Consider the following 15575-nt stretch of genomic DNA (forward strand, 5'->3'; position numbering starts at 1 on the left):
AGGTAAAAACGGATCCTCTGCCCTTTCGCGCATTGCACTCATTCGTTTTGGTTTTCTGTGAGGCTGCGGATTTGCTCCACCAGCTCATTGGCGTTAATTTCCTGTGCCATTTCTCTGTTCTTATCAAAAGTTTTAGCACGGTTCATAAAATATTTTCTTAGTTGAAATCAAAAGAAAATTTTTTTCTGTATTACACTATTTCTTATTCTGTGTTTACAATAAATTTTAGCACTATCCTGTGTTTTACCCGTACGAGCAGGTGTTACGCAGGGTTCGAGCGTAGCTCCAATCTTGTATAATATTTTCACTTCTGATGTTCCAAATCTACCCGGTGGTTGTCAGAAATCGCTATTCTGTGATGACAAAAGTCTGTTAGCCACAGGTAGAAATCTAAGAGTGATCTGCATTCGCCTAAAAAGAAGCTTAAATATTTTCAGTGATTAGCTGTCAAATTGAAAAATTAAACCAAATGCAGCAAAAACGCAATTAATTATCTTTCCTCATAAGCCAAGAGCTTCTTTGCTTAAACCAAACAATAATCACATTATCAAATTGAATGGCTTGGAATTGACATGGTCTGATCAAGCAAAATACTCACTTTCAAGGATTGAAGGAATCCAGGCAAAATGTAATAAATATATTAAATGATTATATCCTCTTATAAACAGAAATTTTAATCTGGCCTATTCTTGGTATTGCATTCCTGCAGTGGAAATTGACCTTCTGTTTCAAAAGACTTCGCAGCCGATTCAGAATGTACAGAACCATTGCAAGGCTAGTGCTACGATTCTACTGACACTACGAATCCTTCCAGGTCGGGGCTCGAACATACGACAACTGGTTTGTAAGACCAGCGCCCTGTTTCAAGCTCTGTCTAAAAAACAAATTATTAATTTATACAAATTTGCGGATTTGCGAAGCTATTTAAGCTTCTTTTTAGGCGAATGCAGATCACTCTTAGATTTCTACCTGTGGCTAACAGACTTGTGTCATCACAGAATAGCGATTTCTGACAACCACCGGGTAGATTTGGAACATCAGAAGTGAAAATAGTATACAAGATTGGAGCTACGCTCGAAACCTGCGTAACACCTGCTCGTACGGGTAAAACACAGGAAAGTGCTAAAATTTATTGTAAACACAGAATAAGAAATAGTGTAATACAGAAAAACAATTTCTTTTGATTTCAACTAAGAAAATATTTTATGAACCGTGCTAAAACTTTTGATAAGAACACAGGAAATCAACGCCAATGAGCTGTTGGTGCAAATCCGCAGCCTCACAGAACACCAAAACGAATGAGTGCAATGCGGGAAAGGGCAGAGGATCCGTTTTTTAAAATACCGGACACCAGACCCAATAAAAAATTTAGCTACGTTCAGTGGCAATAAAAAAAACTCAAGCGTGGCTCGAAGATACCGAAAATACGCAAGAGTTATTCGGAAGTTATACGGGAACACCGTATTATAACCAAATCATTAGAGCCGTGAAGAAGAAAATAACGGGAGAAGCCAAAGAAATATTAATAACAGCCGGAAACCCTAAAGATTGGCAGTCGATCAAGGAGGTTTATTTAAACTCCTACGGCGACAGAAAAGATCTTACATCTCACATTCAATCGCTTTTCTACGTAAGGCAAGGAAAAAAGACTTTGGGTGAGTTCTACAATAAAGTCAAAATCCAAAGACACAGCGATAAAGAGTACCGCAGCTGTCATGGACGACTATAAAGACTCAACCAAAGCTATAAATAACCTAATAAGCCTAATGTCAGTAACCCGATTCATAGACGGACTAAACGACAATTTATCCATGCAGAAGTTACCGACCTGAGTCTCTCGAGGAGGCATACAATATCTCGGTGCAATATGCAAACGCGGCTTATAGAATGAAACTCGATAATAAAACATCGAGTTCAAAACCGAACTACCAAAACAAATCTGAGCCACCGCAAATTCACAACGCGACCAATTCACATAATGCACAAAAACCCGGTTTATCAGGGAAATTCAGACATTTAAAACCAGCTACTGACGATGACGTATCCATGAGAACGGTTAGATCAATCCAAATGAATGCAAACGAGGGAAAAGCAGAGATAGATAACGATACTAACCAATTAGATAAAACAGTTTTAGATTCAGATGATGACGACTTTTTCTTAGGAGACGAGTTAATTTTTTACATAATAGAAGGAAAAGGACTGCAAACATAATAAACAATAACTTTATACCATATATTACGATACTTACTAGCAAGGGGGAAATGAAGTTCTTGATCGACACAGGAGCGAACAAAAATCATATTTCACCGGAGCATGTTAACCTTCAAAATTGCAAATCTGAGACTGAGATACAAGTAACAAACATACACGGAACGCAAAAAATAGAAAAGACCTTCGACATCTTCAAAATTAATAAAAAACTTAAATTTTTCATTTTCAAATTTCACGAGTTCTTTGATGGATTAATTGGTTACGAATCACTAAAAGACATCAAAGCACAGATTGATATAGCAAAAAATAAGATAAAAATTGGAAGAAAGGAGTTGACAATGCAAAAACGTTTTCCACCTCAGAATAAAATCAACTTGACTGAACAAGAATTTCAATACGTCCCAGTACAGACAGTAAAAGACGGAGACTTCTGGATACAAAAGGAAATGAAATTAAAAAATTTTCTTTATTACTTGGGATTTACCGGAGCACAAACAGAACAGCAATAGTAGTAAAACGAAATCATTCCGACATTCCGTAGGAAATTAATTTAAATGAAATTAAAAATAAAACAGACAAATTTCTGGTAATCCAAGAGCCAAATAAGCAAGAAATTAACCAAAAATATAACTTTCGGGAAGACCATCTAAACGACGAAGAAAAGAAAGCGCTAAAAACCGTCATCAATCAAAATATAGAAATACTACACTCAAAATCTGTAAAATTGACATTTACACATAAAATTAAACGCGAAATCAAGACAGCGGACAATTCACCAACTTATACAAAATCCTACAAATATCCTCAGATATTTGAAGGAGAGATACAAAGACAGGTACAGAAGATGCTAAAAGACGGCATTATCAAAGAATCGATATCACCTCTCCCGTATGGATAGTACCGAAAAAAGCCGATGCATCTGGACAAAAAAATTTCGTTTAGTGATTGATTACTGAAAACTCAACGAAAAAACAGTAAATGACAAATATCCGATTCCGGATATAACAGACATACTCGACAAATTGGGTAGAGCTCAGTATTTTTCAACAATCGACTTAGTATCAGGATTTCACCAGATACAACTAGCAGAGGCAGATACCAAAAAACAGCGTTTTCCGTGAATTCTGGAAAATTCGAATTTACCAGAATGCCCTTCGGCCTGGAAAACGCACTTGCCACATTTCAGCTAGTAATGGATTGCATTTTGCGAGAACAAATAGGAGTGTGTTGATTCGTCTATATGGACGACATAATCATTTTCTCTAGCTCAATGCAAGAGCATCAAAAAGACTTGATACGAGTTATGAAAAAGTTGAAAGACGCCGGTCTGAAGATACAACTGGACAAATGCGAGTTCTTCAGAAAGGAAGTCCAATTTTAGGACACACGGTGTCAGAAGACGGAGTGAAGCCTAACGCGGATAAAATTAAAATAATTAGAGACTGTCCGATGCCAAAATGTGAAAAAGAAGTCAGACAATTTCTGGGCACGCTTGGTTACTCCCGGAGGTTCATAAAAGACTTCGCGAAGGCAGTAAAACCAATGACAAAATTACTAAGGAAAGACATAGAATTTAAAATTACGCCTGAAATCGACGACTGTTTTCATAAATGCAAAAAGATACTAACCATGGATCCCGTTCTAACGTATCCCGACTTTAGTAAGGAATTCATTTTAACAACAGACGTGAGCGACTATGCGAGAGAGCTGTTCTCTCTCAAGGGACAATAGGAAAAGATAGACCAATAGCCTCACGGGCATAAAATAAAACAGAAAAAAATTACTGTACCACCGAAAAAGAACTACTGGCAATCGTGTGGGCGGTAAAGCATTTTCTACCGTATCTTTACGGAAGAAAATTTAAGTTAGTTACAGACCATCAACCCCTTACATATTCCTTAAACAACACGAACAGTAAAATCGTTCGATGGATGGAGAGTTCGACTATGAGATTGTATACAAACCCGGCAGGCAAAACGTCGTAGCAGACGCTCTCTCAAGAATCAACATAGTTTCAGAAAATCAGACTATAAACGCTAATTCCCTAGAAGTATAGAAGTAGAACCATTCTCAAGTGAAAGTGATGATCTAGCAGGTATAGATTCTTCTTCAAAAGAACGACTGACCACAAAATAACATTCTAATTTTTCGGATTTACTATCCAGAGTTAATCAAGAAAATTTCCAAACCGGAAAGATCCTTGATCACATCAGGAATCGAACCCGATATCTTTACCAGTATCAGACAGTAATTCACCTTGCCTTTCCCGCCGGACCAGTTCATCGCTACAAACATCAACTACGATGGAGTAACGAGACTGCGTATGAGCAGAGCCACGCCCAATTCCATCAACAACTGTCGATCCTAATTAGTTTCCCGAATCTATTCCTTAAACTATTAATCAAACCTTGCGATCAAGGTCAAAAGTCAAACTTAACACACTGAATGCTAAGGCTCTTCGGCCAGTCCTGTTTGCTCTCCCAATTAGTCACCACCTGCTTCGCGCGCGAGGCTCAAACGTTTGTAGATTGCTCATTTTTTTAAATAACTATTTATTTGAATATGAGTTAAAATTAAATTTTTAAGATTTAAATTGGGTGTTCAGCTACAAGTGGTAACTTTTCAGCCCTATTGTATACATGATTTTGTTATTAGCATGAATACATCATTTGCTTTCGCAAATCTGTGATTTTTGTGTAGGAAAAATTGTTAACCTACTCGTATTGTGTAATGGGGAAAGGAGCTTATATACTAACTTAGTAATTAATACAGAGAACGACTCGATTCAATAGAAGATTGCATCGATTTTTGTCGGAATTTACTTATAATATTATTTGACATTACATCTAATGGTTCTATATTTGTGAGTCTGTGTAACTCATTTGTACTAAACCAGGGCGGACGCTTCAAAATCATTTTCAGAATTTTATTTTGAATCCTTTGAAGCGTTTTCTTCCTGGTGGAACAACAACTTGAGAAAATTGGTATTGCATAAAGCATGGCTGGTCTGAAAATTTTTATAAATTAATAATTTGTTTTTAGACAGAGCTTAAAACAGGGCGCTGGTCTTACAAACCAGTTGTCGTATGTTCGAGCCCCGACCTGGAAGGATTAGTAGTGTCAGTAGAATCGTAGCACTAGCCATGCAATGGTTCTGTACATTCTGAATCGGCTGCGAAGTCTGTTGAAACAGAAGGTCAAATTCCACTGCAGGAATGTAATACCAAGGCTAGGCTAGATTAAAATTTCTGTTTATAAGAGGATATAATTATTTAATATATTTATTACATTTTGCCTGGATTCCTTCAATCCTTGAAAGTGAGTTTTGCCTTTCTCTATAGAAAGGTATTAGAATTGCTGAAAAAACAGACATTCGAACGGAGCCTCGGAGACCCATAGTGTTATATACCATTCGACTCAGTTCGACGAGATCGGAAAATGTATGTGTGTGAGTGTATGTGTGTGCACTTTTTGAAGATATTTGAACGCGCTTAATTTTCTCAGAGATGGCTGAACCGATATTGACAAACTTGGGCTCGTTTGAAAGCTACTGTCGGGCCATTGATCAAGTTCGAAGATCAAATAGCTGTGACTTTTGGTTCCGGAGATATGATTGTATAAGTGACGTAACCGACAAAAAGCGTTGTATTTGAACGCGCTCAATTTTCTCAGAGATGGCTGAACCGATTTTAACAAACTTGGGCTCGTTTGAAAACTACTGTCGGGCCATTGATCAAGTTCGAAGATCAAATGGTTGTGACTTTTGGTTCCAGATATATGATGGTATAAATGACGTAACCGACAAAACACATTGATTTTTACCGCTCTTATATAGATATATATATATATATATATATATATATATATATATATATATATATATATATATATATATATATATATATATATATATATATATATATATATATATATATATATATATATATATATATATATATATATATATATATAAGGGTGCCAAAATTTTGGGATCACCTCTATTTTCGTTAAGCTCTAGTGCTCAAAAGTTTAAGCACCTCGAAAAAAGCCTTCATGCAAAATTTGAGCTAAATCGGACATGCGTAAGGGGTGCTGCCCAGTGGTAAAGGGTTGACAATTTTCGATCTTGAAAAAGCACCATAAGAGGGAGTACATGAAATTTCCAAAATCGAAAATTTTTTTTGATGTCGAAACTCTTAATACTGCATGAAACATCGAAATTTAGTGTCATCTCAAAAAAAAATTTTTTTTTTAAATCAACTTTCTTTGACTTAGAAAAATTTTATATAGTCCCAAAAAGTCGACTTTTTCAAAAATATTTTTTTACGAGATGACACTAATTCTCGACGTTTCATGCAATTCTAAGCCTTTTGGCATCAAAAATTTTTTTTCGATTTCGAAATTTCATGTACTCCCCCCTATGGTGATTTTTCAAGATATATGAAAATTCCACTAGGTGGACTAAGAAGGCTTTTTTTAGATTAGCATCACTGATTACTAATAGGCAACGCAAATGTCAAGCACTAGTTTGGACAAATGATGCTGACTGTGTGACATAAACACTGGAGCATGCTTTTGTGAACTACTCGAATCAATCTGAATCAATTGGTGTCAAAATTAGTATCCGAAATTATTTAATAAAAGTATGAAGCATATTTTCATGAGACTGTTATGAAAGAAGAGAAAGGCATTATCACACCACTAGGTGGATTAAGAAGGGTTTTTTAGATTAGCATCACTGCTCTCATACAAATAGACAACTCAAATGTCAAGCACTAGTTTGGAAAAATGGTGCTGACTGTGTGACATAAACACTGAAGCATGCTTTTGTGAACTACTCGAATCAATCTGAATCAATTGGTGTCAAAATTAGTATCCAAAATTATTTAATAAAAGTATGAAACATATTTTCATGAGACTGTTATGAAAGAAGAGAAAGGCATTATCACACCACTAGGTGGATTAAGAAGGGTTTTTTGTCATACGTTAGACTTAAGTATTTTGCTTGATCAGACCATGTCAATTTCAAGCCATTCAATTTGATAATGTGATTATTGTTTGGTTTAAGAAAAGAAGCTCTTGGCTTATGAGGAAAAATAATTATTTGCGTTTTTGCTGCATTTAGTTTAATTTTTCAATTTGACAGCTAATCACTGAAAATATTTAAGCTTCTTTTTAGGCGAATGCAGATCACTCTTAGATTTCTACCTGTGGCTATCAGACGTGTGTCATCACAGAATAGCGATTTCTGTCAACCACCGGGTAGATTTAGAACATCAGAAGTGAAAATATTATACAAGATTGGAGCTACGCTCGAACCCTGCGTAACACCTGCTCGTACGGGCAGCAATTCAGATTTACAATTCTGATAGCTAATCTGAAGGATACGATCAATTAAATAATTTTGAATCATGTTGATCAAATAAATAGGAAACTGCCAATCAGACTTGTTTGCTATTAAACCTTTGTGCCAAACACAGTCAAATGCTCTTTCTATGGCTAGAAGAGTAACTCCAGTGGATTACCCAAAAGATTTATTTGCTTTTATCATGTTCGTTACTCTTACAAGTTGATGAGTAGTTGAATGTTCATGACGAAATCCAAACTGCTCTGGCAAAAAAAAATGAATTCTCATTTATATGAGACATCATTTTCATCAAGATATTGTTTTCAAAAAGTTTACTGATAGAAGAAAATAAACTAGTTCTCAAGAACCTTAGAAAGTTTCCAGAAAGGTTTAGAATAAGGTTTAATTGGTTCAACTTCTTTAGTGAAATTTTTATTGCGCAAAAGAGTAAATCTATGTTTAATTTCTTTTTGTAAATTCAAAACTATGTTCATCACGAGATCACGTGATGAACATAGTTATCATCTTTCATTTGTCTTTATTTTAAATGAATTCTAATTACGATTTTAAGACTTTTTCGGCTTTCGGCGAAATGAACCTGGTCCATATGTAGACACGATATATATACACACACACACACACACACACACACATATATATATATATATATATATATATATATATATATATATATATATATATATATATATATATATATATATATATATATATATATATATATATATATATATATATATATATATATATATATATATATATATATATATATATATATATATATATATATATATATATATATATATATATATATATATATATATATATATATATATATATATATATATATATATATATATATATATATATATATATATATATATATATATATATATATATATATATATATATATATATATATATATATATATATATATATATATATATATATATATATATATATATATATATATATATATATATATATATATATATATATACATATATATATCGATCTGCAAAAGCGAGACCTTGGTGGACGATCAACTGCTAAAGCAAATGAGCCAAATAAAATTTTATTAAAATAAATGAAAAAAATAATGTATAGCCGTCTCAATTATATCGTGCTTTTTAAAGTGGCCATATTTTGTACAAAAAAGGTACAGCTATACACACCTACAATTCTAAATCACTGGCAGGGTTCAGATATGATACTTTGATTTTCTTCATATTTCGCCTTCCTCATTTAGAAAGGTTATGCAATCACTGTGAAAACCGATTTTCAAACCGAGACCCGGAGGGCCGAGTGTCATATACCATTCGACTCAGTCGACGAACACAAAATGTCTGTATGTGTGTGTGTGTGTGTGTGTGTGTGTGTGTGTGTGTGTGTGTGTGTGTGTGTGTGTGTGTGTGTGTGTGGGTGTGTGTACGCGATCAACAGAGCATAACAGGATTCTATCAAAATTATACAATTGTAAAATTTTTGATATTAATTTTAAATTGAAAATAAATATTTTTCAAGATGATTTTGCGCTTTTTCTCTTACGAACAAAGAAAGGTAAGGCCAAAGCTTTAAAACTCGACTAGTAAATATTGGAAAAAGTGATATAGCATTCGATTCAGTTCATTGAATTCTGCAATGTTTCCTCAGATATGATTTTCACAACCTTGGAGTCAAATGAATGCATGAATTCTTCAATTTTATCGATGACCGATTTTTGTTTCCGAAAACACAGAGTGATATGTGTTAAAAATTTCAAAAGTGACGCTGCAATAAACGAAAAACAAAATCTAAACTGGGCTCAGAACCTACATCTAAACTCAGCTCAATACTTCTTCGATTTATAGGTCTTTTAGTTGCGACTTCAGTTTTACCGGACCCCGGATGTACTGGAAATAGAGAAAAAAAATCCTAAAAATATTCGTATCGATTTGTCTTTAGTTCTTGCTGTAGTCAAATGAATGCCTGAATTCTTCAATTTTATCGGTGACCGATTTTTGTTTCTGAAAACACAGAGTGATATGTGTTAAAAATTTCAAAAGTGACGCTGCAATAAACGAAAAACAGAATCTAAACTGGGCACAGAACCTACATCTAAACTCAGCTCAATACTTCTTCGATTTATAGGTCTTTTAGTAGCGACTTCAGTTTTACCGGACCCCGGATGTACTGGAAATAGAGAAAAAAAATCCTAAAAATATTCGTATCGATTTGTCTTTAGTTCTTGCTGTAGTCAAATGAATGCCTGAATTCTTCAATTTTATCGGTGACCGATTTTTGTTTCCGAAAACACAGATTGATATGTGTTAAAAATTTCAAAAGTGACGCTGCAATAAACGAAAAACAAAATCTAAACTGGGCTCAGAACCTAAATCTAAACTCAGCTACTTCTTCGATTTATAGGTCTTTTAGTTGCGACTTCAGTTTTACCGGACCCCGGATGTACTGGAAATAGAGAAAAAAAAATTCCTAAAAATATTCGTCTTTAGTTCTTGCTGTACTATGTTGATCTGATGATTTTTTACGTAGTTCTAAATAAAAAACTTTGTTAATATTACATTGAAAACTGTTCTTTAGTTCTTGCTGTACTATGTTGATCTGATGATTTTTTACGTAGTTCTAAATAAAAAACTTTGTTAATATTACATTGAAAACTGTTCACTACTTCAATTAACGAGCGAACTGATTCGAACGGCCTCCTGTCACGACGCCATATTGATGAGATCAAAATCAGCTGTATGTAACGTAAACAAACAATCAGTAATGCAATTGTTTTTCGATTTATCTCGTTTAGTGCACGAAAGTTAGTGAATTTTTGGTCAACGCTCTCACAATAACTTGTCGGTTTAGCTAAAGTACAGCAGACAGTGTTTTGGGACATCAAGTGCAGGTAATTACCACAATTTGAGATTCGCGATGAGTATCAATGAGTATCATCGCAGTATTTGGGGCTCAAAACGCGAGGGGCTCAGCGTAATCGGTGTACTGCTCACATACCGGTATCAGATGGCTGGATTCGAATGTTATTTGAAAGTCGGCCCTCATGGTACAAAGAAGAAAAAACTGAAAAACTATTATTCATTTTCGTTCGGCACGTCAGAAAAGACATTGCACTCCGTTGCAAAACAAAAAGTGTTCTGTAAGTAGCAGAAACTTTACGTCTGCTTAGCGGTTCAAATTGAACTGCCGAGTTTAGCACTAAGCAGTTCAATTTGAACTGCTCTGCACTGATGAGTCAAAGACGAAACGTAAAAATAATATTATTCATTAGTTAATTTCCACAGATTCTATAAGGTAGTTTTGTTTCACAGAATTTAGTCCTTTCCGTTCATTTACAACTTTTCTTCAGTATCAAAAAATGCTTGCTCATAGTTCTAAAATAGCCTTTTGTCATTCATATGCCGGTTGGAAGGAAACGACGAAAGGGGTGGAGAGCGATAGATTATTTTTGTATCAATTTGGACTTACACCTGTTATTATATGATGCCAATATATCCTTCCAACCTCAGTTGGTTCTCATGCCCGATGCAATCGTAGCGAATGTTGGCAACTCAAAACTTCCCGGTGGAACCAGTCGCTAAACTGTTCATGACTTTTTTTTATGGCAAATCAAATCGCCTAAAGGTATGCAATTTCATCTTACTTCGCGAAATCTATTTTTAGATTTGCACGGTAAAACCTTTCCCCCCAAAAAATTGGTAATAACAGCAGAAAAGTCGTACTAAATTTGTAACAAATTTAGATATAATATTGATATTTACATATCAAGGTTTGTAACAATTTTGTTATCACCTAGGTTAAAAACAGCTATAAATTTTGTTATTTTAACTATTAACGAGGCCAAGATTATGACTAATTTAGATATAAAAACGAACCAACCCCAGATACAATTTTGTTCTCCCTTGTTGATCGGGTATGTATGCATGTAACTTTTTTTTGGCACTCACTTTTCTCGGAGATGGCTGAACCAATTTTCATAAACTTAGATTCAAATGAAAGATCTAGTAACCCAATACACAGTTTCTCATTTTATTCGAATCTGACTTCGGGTTCCGAAATTACAGGGTGATATGTGCAACAAACATGAAAACAAGTGCACTTATTTTTCTCAAAGACGGCTTAACCGATTCTCACAAACTTAGATTAAAATGAAAGGTACAATTTCCCGATACAAAGTTCCTGAATTTTATTTTGATCCGACTTCCGGTTCCGGAGTTATAAGATGATTAGTGAAAAACTTCCTCATTTTTCTCAGAGATGGCGTGACCGATTTGAACAAACTCAGATTTAAATGAAAGGTCTCATAGTCTCATACAAAACTACCAAATTTCATGCGGATCCGACTGTCGGTTACGGAATTATAGAGTGAAGTGTGTTAAAAATTGGATACCGTCACTTGAAGCGACGAAACTAAACACGTAAAAAAATTTCTTAAGTTGCCTCGATACTATTCCAATTGGTAGTCATTGTCAATAGACAACTAAACAACCCAATTCTGGCTATGATGGTTCTCGCTTTCTGATTCCGGAAGCAAAATAAAATAATAATAATAAAATAATTTCTAAACTTGCCTCAACACTATTCCAATCGGTAGTCATTGTCAGTTGACCGTTCAAATATTTATTTGGCTTTCCTTGTTCTTGGGGTTATGATAAACGACCGAAGATTGTAGCCATAGACTCCAAATCTCAGTCACTTTTCTCGAACCAATTTCGATAATACCGGTTACCAGATTCCGGTTTCGGAAGTACCTCTTTTCGTTTCCTCGGCGATGGCCTAACCGACCTGAGCACTGTCTCACTCTATACGTTATACTAGTTTATGGACCTTTTTGTTTTTCAAGAATCAAAGAAAATTATTTTAAAGAATCAAATATCAAATATCTGTAATGTATTAAAACAGGGTTTTTTCATAATTTTATCGGTAAATTTACTTTGTACCACGTCTTTTAATCTTGTTTTGTTCCAACGAGTACAGTAATTATTTATTTCCATTATTTCTGAACAATGTGCTGTTAACAGAAGAACTTAAAATCGTTATAATCAAGGATGGCTTTTATCGTATCAAAGAACGCTCTCTACCAGCTCTTCACACGATTCATTCAGTGCCATCAAAGATATTGGATATCATTTCTGTAACAAAAAAACCGGCATGATTCATTTAACATAGAATGGACACCAGTGCGAGAGCGACTTTCTTTCGCTGACCCGTCTGAGCATCACGGGTTATCACGCTGTTGTGGGGATTCTCTCTGTTGGAGCAGAGAAAAGCCATGTGAAGTTAGTTTCTGTTAAACTTGCTCTCCAACAGGCATAAAACCTCTTCATCTTTAGCATCAACAACAATCATCCAAATGATACATTTCACTTAAACATAGCATTTCTAAACTAACTAAAACTAAAACTAATTAGATAGGAACAATTTCTTGACAACGTTTCGTGATAGATGCAGGTCGAGTGAACTGGAACAGTGGTTGAATATTCGGCATATGCTGGCAAAAGGCTCGTTATACCCATAATTAGTTCTAGCATAGGGGGTATTAAGATAAGAATAGTTTCTAAGATTACGGCGATGGATATCTATTTGTAAAAGCCGTAAGAGCTCGGAGCAGTCTATTCTTGATTGGAGGAGATCAGCCACAAAAGTAGCCTTGCTGACGTCGCGACGGACAGATAACAAATCGAGGTCAACAAACGGTCGTTTATTCTCGTTCTATATGGGCAGAGGATAATTGCGTTAGAATCATTTTACTATTGCCGCTTATTCTGACTATGTGCACACAACCTTTGTATAAGTTGTGTCTGTGAAAATGTCTGTGAATGCTCTAGGCTTTGAAATCATGTCATCGATCAGATTTTCTGCTATAATTGTCAACCTGCGATTTTCTTCTGGTGAATTCCACACAGCGCCGATCATTGCCAGACTGTACATATTTTGCTAAGGGGCGTGAAATACTATTGTAGCATCTTCTACCAGATTGAAAATGTTGTATACAATGTAGAGAAATATCGAGCCGCTTTCTGCCAAATCTGCAATCACCAACACTGGTTATGATAATTGTTTTCTCGTTTTAGAACTGATAATAACATAACGAAACATATGAAAATATATCAAAAACCGGAAAAAATGGCTATTGTGTACTACTTATCAACCCGCAGATTTTTTAAATCGATTATTGAACTGGTTTCGTTTTATGAGCGTAATGATCTAGGAGAAAATTTTTCTGGGTAAGCTAATTGTTTTTACAGCTTCAAAAATTAATAATATTTTTGTTTAAGATTAAATCAGTTACTTCAGTGGCCTTTCAAAGAAGTGATCGTTACGGCGTTGTATGATTTTTCACCTTCTGAACCAAATCAGCTGCTTTTGAAACAAGGATGTAAAATAATTGTTATAGGTAAAGAAGGTGATAGTAAGGGATGGTGGCGCGGAAAAACAATGGAAAAGGTTAGTATTTTACTTTTATTAGAGGACATGCATAAATATAGTATACAAAGAAATTATTTGAAGCTGCTAATGTTCTCTATTCTGTCAAATTTCTATCCAGAGAATGAGGGAAATTTTTGTAAGAAAGTAAACTCTTTACGGTTGAAAAATCTTCATTACTATGAACAAAATTTATAATATAAACTTTGTGCAATATCTTTAAATTTTTACATGAATAATGTAAACTTTGCGTTTGCTCAGTGATTTAATTTAAACTCAATTCGAATTGCTTTCAGCACTGATGAACCGAAATCACTGTAAACTCTTTGCCTCAAGTGATGTGATAGATTGCTTAATAGATTAATGTTAAGGCAAAAAGTAGACATTGAAAAGCAAGAACTATTGAAAATGTTTACTTGATCCTGAAGCATACTCATTTAATAATCGTGTTGTATTACTCACCCCTGATAGAGAATTGACAACATAAAGATAAAGGACCGAAAATTGACAACATAAGATACTAAGCAAGACTACGCTTTTCATTTGTCGAACATCAATGTAACATTTTGTTTGAATGTATTCTTACATATTCAATGTGACCGTTGTTGCTAGATTAATATTCTGAGGGATAGCGTAAACCAAAAAACAAATTCGATTGTGAATTTGGAACACCATCTAACGAAAATCAGAAATATTTTTTGTTCAATTTGTTTCATAGATATAACAACACAAGCTGTATTGATTTACCTGAATATTTTAAATTAGACGATTTTGCAAACGATGTTAACATAAAACAAAAAATCAATCCACAGTATTTGCAACAATTCGTTTCTTTATAAGAAGTTTTATTCACATGTGTTTTTTCATGTAGTTCGTTTAAGTGTTTAAATTCATAAACACAAAATCAAAACTTGAGTAATGAACGCAAGTAAACACAAAATATTTCAATTGTTAATGATTCTGATTAAAAGAAGTACGTCGTGCTTTTCACTGTTTTGCTATTTTAAGGGCTGAGGCCAGTAGGTCAGTAGGTTTCTGAGAAAATCAGATTTGAAGCTTGAAAATAGCCCTAAATCACCCTAAAACACACTGACCTCAGCCCTTAATGTACAGAAACACGCTTGAAGTTATACCCAACAACATCAAATGAGTTACGTTTAAATTTCAACGAAATCAGTCCAAATATATCATGATCCGAGAAATTTTAATCATTGTGTATTATCATAACATGAAACTATATTATTTTCTCCAAATCATGATTCGCTCATTTCTCGCGCGGTGGACAGGGGACCCTTTTTGGTGAGTCAGCATAAATCGCGATCGTCAGATTAGCGGCAATGATCGCGCTTTCTACTGTGTAGTATATATTCTGTTCTATGTTTATTTTTGCTTATGGTGTAAAAATATCAAATTCTAAAATATTTTTTTCATAAGCTACCTTTTTTATTGGTTAGTGAAGGCAGACCATGAGAGTCTGTAACCACATAAACCATTGATAGTCCCATAAATGATTTGCTGAATTTTATCCATGTCTGTATGTGTATGTGTATATGTAAGTAAGTAACC

The 15575-nt window shown here is 34.4% G+C and overlaps 1 protein-coding gene across 12 annotated transcripts in view; it reads left to right on the forward strand.

Annotated features, from left to right (window-relative positions):
- LOC131435145 (protein vav) overlaps positions 1 to 15575 on the forward strand; it is a 684197-nt gene that overhangs the window by 589620 nt on the left and 79002 nt on the right. For all 12 annotated transcript variants that reach the window (XR_009230453.1, XR_009230454.1, XR_009230462.1 and 9 more), the window contains 2 exons: positions 13658 to 13810; positions 13862 to 14030. Coding sequence is in view for 2 of the 12 variants with exons in the window: in XM_058602726.1 (XP_058458709.1) it covers positions 13658 to 13810; positions 13862 to 14030 (322 nt within the window). In the remaining 10 variants the exon portion in view is untranslated. The remainder of the gene's footprint in view (positions 1 to 13657; positions 13811 to 13861; positions 14031 to 15575) is intronic.

Source organism: Malaya genurostris, chromosome 3 (genome assembly GCF_030247185.1).
Source record: "Malaya genurostris strain Urasoe2022 chromosome 3, Malgen_1.1, whole genome shotgun sequence".
In the NCBI taxonomy this organism is placed as follows: Eukaryota; Metazoa; Arthropoda; class Insecta; order Diptera; family Culicidae; genus Malaya; species Malaya genurostris.